The sequence below is a fragment of the Poecile atricapillus genome, chromosome 1 (genome assembly GCF_030490865.1).
Source record: "Poecile atricapillus isolate bPoeAtr1 chromosome 1, bPoeAtr1.hap1, whole genome shotgun sequence".
NCBI lineage: Eukaryota > Metazoa > Chordata > Aves > Passeriformes > Paridae > Poecile > Poecile atricapillus.
The window spans coordinates 148,712,293-148,724,806 of record NC_081249.1 but is presented as its reverse complement, the minus strand read 5'-3'; the positions used below and the strand labels follow the sequence as shown (position 1 = coordinate 148,724,806).

The following is a 12,514-nucleotide window of genomic DNA, read 5'->3' as shown; positions in this document are numbered from 1 at the left end:
TAAAAAGGCTTCTAATTTCCTTTGCTTTGCTTATAGTCTATGAAGTTATTTTGTTTTCTTGGAAACCAGTGATAAAAATAAGTTGCATTTCTGATGTGATCTGTATAAGTCTAATTATCAGGATATTTTTGTGTCTGATGATTTCATTTGTGTTGTTCTTTGTATTCCATTGTTTAAAGTGTAAAGTTTAGCCCTAGAAAAACCTGCTGTAGTGTGGGCCTCTGTTCTACAAAGTCATCTTCCATTTTGACAGCTTTTCTTCTATGAGACTTTCTTATTAAGCTTGCTAAGGAATTTTGATCACGTATGTAATGACTTCAATTTCCTCTGCTTTTACTTTTGTTTACATGAGTGTATTTTCCCTTCTCTGCATTCGTTTCCCTATTTTCTAATTCTAATTAAACCTGTATCATTTTTCTTAGAGACATGTATAATATTTAGTTGTTTCCAGCAGCATTTTCATTTATGAGCCTATGATTTCACAGTGGAGAGAGAAACAGTCTCTTTCTTTAGGAGAAAAATTCAGGAAATTCATAGTATTTCCTCACTTTCTTGAAAGATTTATCTGAATAGTTATTAAATCAGCAGTTTATGAGAGCCTTTCTACATTAGAAGTGTTTAGTCTCTTGTTTAACTCTCCTTTTTAACATACTGTTGGACATAGAGCTCCTAAATGACAGGTAAACCTATTAAAAATCACCCCTGCTGTTGTAACAGCATTACTCTGTGATATCCCTAAAATAAAAGCTTTGAGTCTCCTCATATTTAGAATGGATACCAAAATCTTACTGAAGGATTTAGTCTGCTTCAATTTTAAGTTTGCCATCCCAAAAAACGGCTTAAATCTTTTGTATTTGTGTGACTTGAATGTAGTAAACAAAGTACTATTATAATATAGATGGAACTTCTGGAATGGAGGGAGGAGAGTGGAGAAACTGCTCCAGCTCCAAAATTTTTCATGCAATATCAGCCTGATATATATCATCATATGAGTTATGGGCAGAATTCAGGCACAGAATCCTAGTCTCTCCCTGCTCCAGCTTAATGCCAGCTTGGGTAAAAGCAAATATTCTGTGAACAAAATGTGTAGTAGTAGTAGTATTTAACAAATGACTGCAGGAAAATCCTTGTTAGAGAAAATACCTTACATTAAATGTCACAGTATTAGGTTTTGCTCAAGTGACTTCACTTCTAGTGCTGCTCAAAAAAACGATGGTGTTATAAATTTTGATTTTCAGCTAATGAAGTTATATTAGTTATAACTAATGAGCCTCATGAATGCAGGGACACAGAGTAATGGTTTGAAGGTGATTCAGATGTGGAGGTCCTCTCCTTCATGGTGCCCTGTCAAGAATATTCTCCTTTTCAAGCAGAAATGTTTAATATCTGTCCCAGGAACTCTTGATAATCATTAAGGAAATCTTCAAATAAGTTGTCATATTGACAAGTCATCTCACCTAATGCACGTGTTCCAAAACCACAAAGGAACGTCTGAGCCAAAGCAGAGGTGAAAACAGAACTTGTGAAATGGGACAGTACAAGTCCCAGGGAGTCTCCTGTACCAGTAGGAAACTACCTAGTGTGACAGGTAATAAAATGTCATGCTGTAGAGGTGACAGGTGGAAAGCTAATGCACAGCAGTGTGTCATTTTCCTGACGGTGTTCAGCACAAGCATGGGCTCCTTCCTGAATGAGCATTTTTAGAATCACAGTTCAGTAGTAGCACATGCCAGTAAAGAGCAGATAATAAAGAGGACAGAAGTCTTTGAAAGTCTTGTCTTTGAAAACAGAGGGAATCTATTTGTTGGAGGAAAATAAACATTACTATTTTTATGGTCTATTTTTGAGGCATAAGTTAACAATTTTGGAACTACTTGGAGAGAAAAGTTCTGTTTTCAAGACAACTTCAGCTTTTAGAAGCCAAAGTATCATTCACTTAAATGACTTCCAACATTCTTAATGCCTAGAGCATATATAGGAATTTGAGTTCCCAAGTCACTAAGAAATTTTTGAGGCTTGAAATTTTACTAATACTAAATTTACTAATACCCTAGAAGAAAATAATGAAAACTAATAAAGGCAGTAGACTTAGAAAAATCAAAGAAGTGGTGAACAATGAAGATGGTCACTGTGTCTGTGATAGGAATCACTTTACAAAACTGCGTTAATACAGCCAAATATGAATTGATATATAGAGGATTAAAGAATATAAGTAAAATTTATAGGATGGAGTTTTATATCCTGAGAAATAAAGATTTAAGAAAATATTTGAGAATCATCTGAATACAAGTTCTAGCATATTTATAAGGAGCTAATCTCCTACAGAATTAGAAGGTTATTTTTGTCCTTACCTTCATATTCCCAGGACAAGAACCATTATATTTCTTAAGTGGTTAAAAGATGGACTGTGTACTTAAAATAATACCAGGACTCAGGCTGTTTAGCTCAACAGATGCTCTTACAAGATCACTTGATTACCTTCCAGTAATACTGAGCCACATGGACAATAAATTGAATAAAGTTTCTATTTCAGCAGCAATGCCTGTATATTCAAGTCAGACTAGTTCAGAGTGTAAGTAAAGCGTAATTTTAACAGTGATAGTGATTAATTATTAGGAAACTAAATCAAATGCTTTGATATTTGTTTCAAAATGAGATTGGATACTTACTTACAATTCAAACAGAAGCGAGTTCAGCGAGGTTCTCACACTTTTCTAAATACTAAATCATAATAAAAAATAGAGAGTTATTTCTCCTGGTTTCAGATAATCTCTTAAGTATTATTTCAGAGAATTAAATTAATTTTTGTGTTATTCTAATGGACAATACATAGTAGAAGTACAAAATCAGAAGACCAATACCAGCAGAAATTACACAACAGGGCTTAGCATCATGCTGGAAAATATTTTGCATTTTTGAGACTGCTGTCTGTAATGTTGATAGCTAAACCAGAAACTGGGATCATTCATGAAATCTGAAGGTCTTTTATGTGTCACTTCATGACACAGGGACCCTATTTTGAGAAATAATTGACTTTGTTACTCTGGCAATGAATACAAGAGCAAATGAGGGGCAGAAGTGATTTTAGGGAAGGGCTTTCTGGGGAAGCCTGTCAGAAAGAAATGGACATCTAAACTTTTAACGTGAATAATTTGAATATTTTTCCATCACTTCCTATAAATATTAGTACTCATTCAATCTGACAGACCCTACTTATGAACTATGAGGAGAAATATGGCATGGATTTACAAGGTGATAAAAGAAGATTTCATGTTAGCAGTGGCTGTGGGCATGTGTAACAGTAGTGTCAGGACATTGGCCCAGTCTTCTCACATTCCCCAGTCAGACAGGACATGAGTGTGCACAAAAGTGACCTTTGAAATGCCAAACTGAAGCTGCCTTGTGCAGGATCAGCTGGCCATGGACTGGGGAGGGAGGTTGACTTTGTTGATGTTAACTGTCCAGCCAGCTGATATGAAGAAATGGCCCAAGAGTCACGCAGTGATGAGTGATGACATGGTTCATTTCAATCACGAATATCTGATTTCAGGGGTTTTTTAAAAGTATATTTATAAATCTTCATGTCCAATGAAGTTTTTTACATTTTATGTTTAATTGTCCTACATTTAAGAGTATAAAAACATAATTTCTATTCATTTCATATTTCTATTACAAAGGACACTATCTAAAAATAGTTTTTTCACAGAAAAACTGACTTGGAAGAAGTATACATAACATAATGCTGCTTTCATAAATTGGGAATTCATAGAAAATCATTAATTGTTTTAAGTGAGGTCCTGATAGGAGTAACTTTCTCAGTTTTGGACATTTTTTCTAATCCTGCCTCTTGCAGCAGGGTATGAAGCTTCTCATGAATGAAGTGGCATCTTTATTGACTATGGAGTTATAAAATTAGGATAATTACAGCTCTTTCCCCCTTGTAGTTAAGAAGGTGACAGTTCTTATGCCTTGAGACCTATTTCCTGAATAAGAAGCTAAAAGTGTGAGTAAAAATGTTTCAGTGGGGCCCATCTCCAAATATTTTCCCATTATCTGTGGTCCTCCTTCCAAAATGTCAAGTTGTTTAACACTTCATTTTGCTTTGTTTGGAAGTCAAGAGTAAAGAAGTTTCTCCATAGACACTGCGAGGGAAGATGAACTGTGCTTTGTTGGCATGCCCAGTTGAGCCTAAATCCTTCCATAACTTTACTCTTCACTCCTTCTGAGAAGCCCATCCAAACTGTAACAGAAAGATGTTCCCGTGCACGCCCTTTCTCTCCCATTGACTGGCCTTGCAAAGAGGAAGCATTTCCCATGGTGATTTTGAATATCTAGAGCCACCAAGGGGGACACAGCTGGGCACAGAGCTTCCCTTTGACCCCAGGAGACTCTCTCCTTCCCTGGCTCTTTATTATACCCCTTCTGCTTCCTTTACCCTCAGGAAGCCAGATGTTTTTAAAGAAGAAGGGACACAGAGCTTCCAGAACACTGCGGAGACAGGCCTACCAGATTGGTGAGCACTGTTTTTAAACCACTTGGGACGTTGAGGCACGTGCATGCTCACAGGCAGGCTCGGCCAGGTGTCTGTCAGGGCAGAGCTTGGAGCACGGTTCCAACCAACATTTGCCGTACAGGAGCAGATGGTGTTTTATTCTGTCCATTAAGTAGCGCTGCCTTGTCAGTTAAGTTCTTAGGCACCAGTGCACTGTAGACTTATATGGCTCCACAACATTGATAAAATGAAAATGTTTGCATTACTCATCAGTAGCAGCGAACACCTCTATCCATCAAGGCTTTTCCCTTTTAAAAACTGAGCAAATTAGGAAAAATCCTGCTTGAAGGTAGTAGTGGAGTCCAGGGAAATCACTGTTATGATTCTTCAGTCATAACAGGAGTTGGACTTCTGTGGTCCTTGTGGGTCCTTTCCAACTGAGGATGTTCTGTGAGTCTCTGATGCTGCATACTTGGTTTTCCACCACTGTGCTGATCATCTCCAAAGCAGGCTAACTGGAATATTCAGGAAATCTCTAAACTATGCACTATGCATTTTTTCCAAAATACATATGCAATTATATACTACGTCTTATTTAAGGAGATGGCTTAATCATATAGATTAATTTTCAGAACTTGCCCTCTAACACAGAGAGGCCCAAGGAGCAGGAGTGATGACAGAGGGAGAGTAAACCACCTGTCATCTCTTCCATTAACAAACAGAAAAAAATTAGTTTCTACAGTTTCATTCACGTAAGAAATAAAAATAGGTAGAAAAGGAATGAAAATCCTATCAAAGACTAGTACCTTAAAACTTCAGATGTGAGGATCCTCACTGGGGTAAATGGGCCCATTTTTGAAAGAAAAGGTTGGAGGATTGGGTTATAGCTTAATGTTTGCTTTGCATACTGGAAAAAATTTCTGTTCTCATGAGTGAGTCAACCTGCCATATCCTTAGCTTTCAAAAAACTGGTTCTTGTTTAGCAGTTAGTTATTCATGCTAAAGCTGGGTTGTTATAAATCTAGATTTTCCTCGAGTAACAGACTAAAGAGATCAACCCACTAGAACCTTTTGCTTTACTAAACATCAAAAAAAACTTACGAGAATCTGCAGTATTTAAAATATTTTAAATTAATGTGAAGAACATGATACAGACCGTCTGCTTTATCTGAAATTACTTAAAAGATGGAATCTTCCAGCAGGTGGTGGACTTGGAATTCCTCATGCAAGTCAGTTCACACCTCATTGCTACTGCATAAAACATTAAATGAGCCTTTGGTCTTTTCTAAGCAGCCTGAGAAAAAGCACCAACAAAAACCAGCCCCCAGAATAAGTCTTTCTACCCAAAGCTGGAGCAGTAAGAAATGCTTCTGCTTCCAGAGCAGGAGAAAAGGCAATGGGCATTTTGTTATGTTAAAAACATCTTTGTGCATGAAGGAGTATAGTCCATTTGTGGAGACAAATGAAGTTCTAGTTCCTTCCACTAACTAGCAGCTGTCAAAAAAAAATTAAGTTGCTGGTCTCAAACAGGATAATTTTCTCAGTTCCTTCTCTTCACTTATTTGTAACACTGTAGTTTACTCTCCTTGGGGAATTCATATTTTTTTTAGTAAGCAAAAATTAATGTCATATTTCATTTGATATTTTCTAAGAAATAACTCTTTTAGGACACAGCTGATGACAGAGAATTTTAAGAGGTCTTTTTATATTGTTGCTAACCTGTGGCTTCCAAATAATTTTTGTTCTGGAGACAGACATTTTTCCAAGTGATTAAGCTATGATTCTGTAAAGGGTGGAGCTTCCTAGAGAAAGCCTGCATCTTGAGGCATTGCTTTTAGGGACTGTACTTCTACCTGGCCTAGAGACATCCATAGTGTAGATCACTAGCAGTTATACCAGTTTACAGGGGGGATGAAATGACTTTAAATTCCTTTAAATTTATTTAAAATTTACTCTTACAGTTGAAGCTAAATTAAAATGAAAAGGTAAGAAATTCTGTGATAACAGTGCCATTCACCATGTGTCGTATTTGCCGATACTATTTGCTTTATGGAAATAACTGGCACTAATTATATCCATCATATATTTTACTTTCAGTTGTGTCAGTATTATTGTTAATAAGCCAATTCTCATATCTTGAGCACTCACATTGAAATAATTGCAGAACCATAGTTGTCCTTCAGACTCACCAGTGCACTGACATCTTTACTGATGAGCAATGTCTTTGGCATTGATTATTATACTGTGTGGTGTAATCTTCAATCATATTATTTCAACCCAGCTACAACTGAACTGTTGAATATTTTCTACATCAAAAGTGAAAACTTTTCAGTAAACCCATATTGACTCACATCCTTTCTAAGAAGGAAGATAAAATAAAAATCGTTACCGGTATAATCTCCCATCCAATTTCTTAGAAAAACTAATGGATTCCTGGTAAGTGTACTGATAAGGTTCATTATCTTCAGCCAGCAAAAAATAGCCAGGGATAGTTTTTAATCAGTGGAAACCAGCAGTTCTCAGACTGCTTCTTACACTCTGAGGACACACACTACAGTGGACTTAGAGTGAATTAAGTGCTCACAAGTTAGTACAATGGCACAGCTGTTATCAAAGCTTCGGTCCTGTTCTTTCAGCATTTATGGAAAAAATTACAATTCACAGTGAAATGCTTGCAGATGAATGTACAGAAGCAGCAGACAAGGATGTGATTGAGGACCCTCATGCAAGAATGCCCGTAGTACATAAGTACCTGGCTTCTGTGCATGAGACTTTTTCCTGTAGCACTCCCATGGTTATCTGTTTTTCTGACCTCTCTGATCTTTTGTCATTCTGGCATATATATGAGTGGGAGTCTTCTGAAGCAGGTCCAGAAAACAGCAGAGGGAAATATATTATCATCCAGATACAGAAAAAATATTGAAGGCATTAGACAGCTCTCATGGTTACTTCAGTAAAAAAGGTGAAGACCTCTAATTGAAGGCCTCTAATCAAAATCCCTACAAAATGTAACATGAAAAAGAATACTCTGCAAAATAACGCTCATATTTGCAGCAGGAGCAATTAAAGGAACAGCAAAAAGTACCAAAGACAGATTCTTCTATATTGCCATCAAATAGACAAAACTTACATAGTCATGTTGAACAAGCCAAAAGCTCCTGTAATTATTCCAGCTTTCCTCACAAGCTGGCCTATTTTCCTAGGGAAAACATATTGCATCTGTTCAGAGTGATCCAGGGAAATACCACAGAAGGTAGAAGGAAGATACATTATGAGAACATGATGAAATACACTTGAGAATTTTGAAACAACTACAGTTTCAGAAGTGTGTCCATATGTTACTACATACACCATCAAAATTGGATTTTCTTCTGCTTTCAAAAACCATACTAGTCAAAACACAGAATTCCTATTACTGTCAAATATTCATTCATTGGATTACATTCATTGAAATGTATTCATCAATTTACATTCAATATTGTATTCTACGGCTAGAATATTTAGTTGGCTAAAAATAATGGTATCTATGCACCATTCTGCATCCTGCAAATCACTGATATGCAAAATACTCCTCTTGGCTATGAGGTGAGAAGTGGGTGACAGACTTTGTCTTTAAGCCTCACTGCATTCATCTATTCATTTTGAAATCTGTCACCTCAGCTGAATGAGTAGTTAAAAAATGAGAGTTAATCATAAAGAATCAAATCCATATCCCATCTTTCCTCAAGAAGAAATGTCATTGATCTTGATGAGATCTCTGAGTACAACAAGGGGGCTGTTGGTTGTTTAATGGAAACTTTAATTTGGTAAATTCTTTGTTATTTTGGAGGTAGAAATAGAATTTTGACTGGGATCTTTGCATGCAAGGGGAATTTCTAGTAGGTCTTTGTACCTCAGTTAAACCTGTTCTTATGGAATGTCAGTTTAGCAGATAAGAGACTTCCTAAGATGCAAAAGTAGTACAAACCACTCTTGCCAATTTGTGGGAACATATCCAGAACATGCTAAGCTCAGGGCACCTCCAGACTTTGAAAATTTACAGTCAACTACTGTAGTTTAGAGAGCAGATGGACTACTTTGGTCTTTAGTGTGATTGTGTAGGATCAGTGCTAAGCACTTCTGTTATCACCTCGTGTCCAGGAACCTGTAGCTCCTTGGAATTTGTGAAGAATCATGTCTTTCAGCATATAACTGAAATACTTGAGATACTTTCAGATAAAGTATAGCAGTAGGCAAGAAAGGTTGGCCAGCTCTGCTTCTGAACTCACGATAGACACTTGTGCATGCATCTGCTGCATTGTGGTGCATGTGAATCTTTCTGTATCTGTGTCCAGTATCTCTGTAAAGCACACAGGTTTAAGGTGCTGGCTGTGATGGGTGCATGCACACAATTCTGCAAGTACAGGTTACCAGAAGACCTGGGTTTATAAAAGCCCAGGCAGCTGCACAGAGAAATAGAATAACCACAAGTGTTTCTGCTGGTCACCGAATAGTAACAGCTGTTCATGGCAATGGACAGCAAGGACTGGAAGTGACTGTCAGGTAATGAGGTAACACTGAATGAATGAGACTCCTGTGGCAAAGAACATGGTGGAAATGGTCCTGGAAATCAGTAATGAGCTGTGGATTTTGTACTGTGGCAATGGCATGATAAGTCAGTCCTAACTAAAGGTTCCAGTTCAATTTTAACTGGGATCACTCATTTTACTGCAGAGTGGTAGGTGATTTTTTGAACATTTGCTGTTATTTGTTTACTATATTGAATTATAAAACTGAGCGGTTTAATTGCATGTATCAAACTGCTGCTGTTAAGGGTTGTATCACAGAAAAAGCTGACAGATTGATAATTAATGACAGTGAAGCACAACAATAGGATCAACAAAAGTAAATTAACATGCGTTGATTTCTGTGTGAAAGAGAAAATTACACTGTAATTTAGGGTACTTCAAACTGGCACTTAAAACACAGAGAATTCTTTGGTCTTGACTATAATGTAGCTATTTCTTTTGAGGGTGGAAAGGAGAAAATTTACATGGCTGATGTCTATTTTAATGAGGCTTGCATCATTTTCTTGTTCAAGCTCTTAGGCTTGTATATCTTTTCAGTTCAAAGACAGCTCACTTGACAGCTCAAGTGTTGAATAAGTTTTCCACAAACTAACTTTGATAACCAGAATTTTTCATGAATCCAGAAGGTGTTCCTGCTGTACTGCCATCCTGCAAGTCCTCTCTTCAGATCAGTGAAATCAGGTGTCAGCTGCAAAGTCACGCATCTGCTTACTGGATGCTTGCTGCTGCCATTACACAAGAGTTACCTACCAGCTAATTTCCAGATTGTACTGATCATTCTGTTTCATAAAACTGAACAAAGAGGGTCAGGAAACTGGGATAGTAGAGTAGATACTCTGTTTATCAGATTGACAAAATTAGCAGAGAATATAAAGATATACTTAAAAATACATGCAATCTTTATGCAAATCACTATGCAGCTTCAAAAATTTACGTACAAGACACATAATATTTGTGCAGACGCAATCTGCTCCAGGTGTTGAAAGAAAGTTTGGATTTGTTCTGTATTCATGCATATAAATGGTTTCATAAACTGTATGCAGTCCTTAAGCAACAAATTTTCTTCAAGGTGTTAACAAAAGATGATCAGATGTGATCTGAAACATATCTAACTTTTTTAATAAGTTGCAGCATGTCAGAAAAGCACAGTCCTTTTTTGTGCACAATGTCACTCTGACTTTGAAAATCACCAAATGAAACAGACCAATTTTGCCATCTCGAAATTAGACTTCCCATCAAAATCTATTTTACATTGATTAAGGTATTCACCATTATATTTGAGCACCTTTTACAGTTCCTCCCATGAAGGAAAAAAATCCAATAGCACTTTGACAAGATATTTTAAAGGATTTATTGTAGTAAATTAATCTAGCTAATCCAGGATCCTACCCCTAGCAGTGGCTAGGGCTTCAAAATATAACTTCTGAGTTGTACCTGCTCAGACAGTGTTATTTCTCAGCTTAATGGAGATCTGTCACCTGCCTTTTAAAACAATCTTGCCATGTTATACTCAGATGCCAAAGTTATCTTGTCTATTCTTCTAGAATTTAATAGTTTTCATTATTTATTCCCTTTCCATGTCAATCTAAAGGAGCAGGTGCTCACTGTTACACAACAAATGAAACAAGAAGTAGTTATCTTGTTATCTGATTATATCAACTCTATGTTAATATGCAATTTGAGTAATAACTCTCTGCATTAAATCCACTAAAGGCAAGGGAAATGTTCACTAGAGTGTTGATTGAATATTGCAACAGGTGACTCGTGTAAGGAGTGTTTGGTGCTAATTGCAGAGTCATGGAACTACCAGGCTTAAGTACAACATAAAGTTAGGCAGACCTGAGTGACAAAAAGAAGTCTGTCAAAAATAAGAGAAACTTTCTGCAAAAGCAAGGGAGGGAATTCTGTCTCTTTTTTCAGAATAAAGACCAAACTAGCATAATCATTCCGTTTATTGCAACAAAATTTCTATCACATTTTTCCTTTTGGAAGAATTAAATTCATTTTATAACTGTTAAAGATGACATGCAGTGCTATTGGCTAGATAAGTTTTAGCAGTAGAACTTTTTAATGCCTTGTGCTATACAGATGGTAAAGAAAAGAATTTTTAAATGGTGAAGAAAAGTATATTGTACAGATCATTCTACTGGAAATTCTAAAAATTAACCAAATCCAGTAATATTCAGCTTTTTACATGACAAAATAGAAATACCTGAATGATGAAGTAGTCCTGTGGTATGTTGCCCACATAAGGAAAGATGTGAATTGAGCTCTCACCTGGTTTGAGTCTAGGCTTATTTGGAGGCAGAGGGGGTTTTATTGATTTTTTGCCTTTGTTAAGTGATTTAATACATATACAAACACATATATTCTGTATGTAGGCAGCTGCATTTCCATTCTATTTAACTTTAACGACAGTTAAATATATACTTGTTTGCTTTTTACTGCTCCTTCCATTATTCTCAAACCACAACTGAAAGCAAGCCCACTTCATTATCCAGAATTAGCATGTCCCCAGACAGGTAGTCTTGCTACCTATGAATAACTTTTAAATAATTAAACAAGATAAAATGAACCAGCCTGGAGCAAGCTGCAGATAAGGTCCTCAGCTCCATCACAACCTAATGAGAAAAATGTACTGAGAGCAGTCTTAGGCTAGTGGTAGTGACATATGTCTGACTGCCGAGCCTCAGGAATGCCAATGTCGGCCTATGTAATGAATATGTATTCCTTGCTGCATTCCAAGCAGCCTCATTGGCAAGGATTAAGGAATACTTAGATCTTGAGAGACTTTTCCTATTACAAACTGTATAATAATCTTGAGCAATATCTTATTACATACAGATACTACTGAAACGATCAATATGAAACAACTTCAACTGGTTTTGAAGAAGTAGCCAAGAACAGACTTGCTTCTTTCTGCTTCAATGACTAGTAAAGACTTATGCTGGGTTTTGGAGAAAAATATTGAGATTTCAGAAGGGGCAGCTGATAAAATGTCTCAGTTTCATAAAGGCCAAAGGAGATGGTTTTGCTTGAGCCCATTTATCTTCTTCCAAAGGAAACAGTTTAGGAATTCTTTGTAGGCCATTAAGAGTATCCAAGATACCTAGAACCCTAAACAATAGTCATGATGGCATGCCACAATACTGCAGCCACTAATTCCTTTTAAAAAGGGGTAGTGTATAATTCCATCTTATTGATTGCAGTCTACAGCAATCTGCCCTTCTTTCTGCTGTATCTTGTTGCCTACCTCTTACAAAGCAGTCTGACCCTAGAGAGGGGTGGGATCCAGCACAGATAATAAAGCTGTGCAGGGTGACTACACTGTGATGCCAAAGAACATGGTGCTTCAGTTACTGGACACTGTGGAGAAAGAGTCTTGAGTCTTTCTGCCTGAAAGGCACAAGGAGGGTTGAGGATGCCTGAGGGTTCTCTGGTGAGATGAGGCATG

At 36.9% G+C, this 12,514-nt stretch overlaps 1 protein-coding gene across 12 annotated transcripts in view; it reads left to right on the top strand.

The window, feature by feature from the left end:
* Positions 1 to 12,514, top strand: part of GPHN (gephyrin) — a 276,397-nt gene that overhangs the window by 252,308 nt on the left and 11,575 nt on the right. For 8 of the 12 annotated variants that reach the window (XM_058832174.1, XM_058832136.1, XM_058832157.1 and 5 more), the window contains one exon: positions 4,442 to 4,513. The exons of the other annotated variants lie outside the window; for them this stretch is intronic. In XM_058832174.1, the coding sequence (XP_058688157.1) occupies positions 4,442 to 4,513 (72 nt within the window). The remainder of the gene's footprint in view (positions 1 to 4,441; positions 4,514 to 12,514) is intronic. 12 annotated transcript variants of the gene reach the window in all.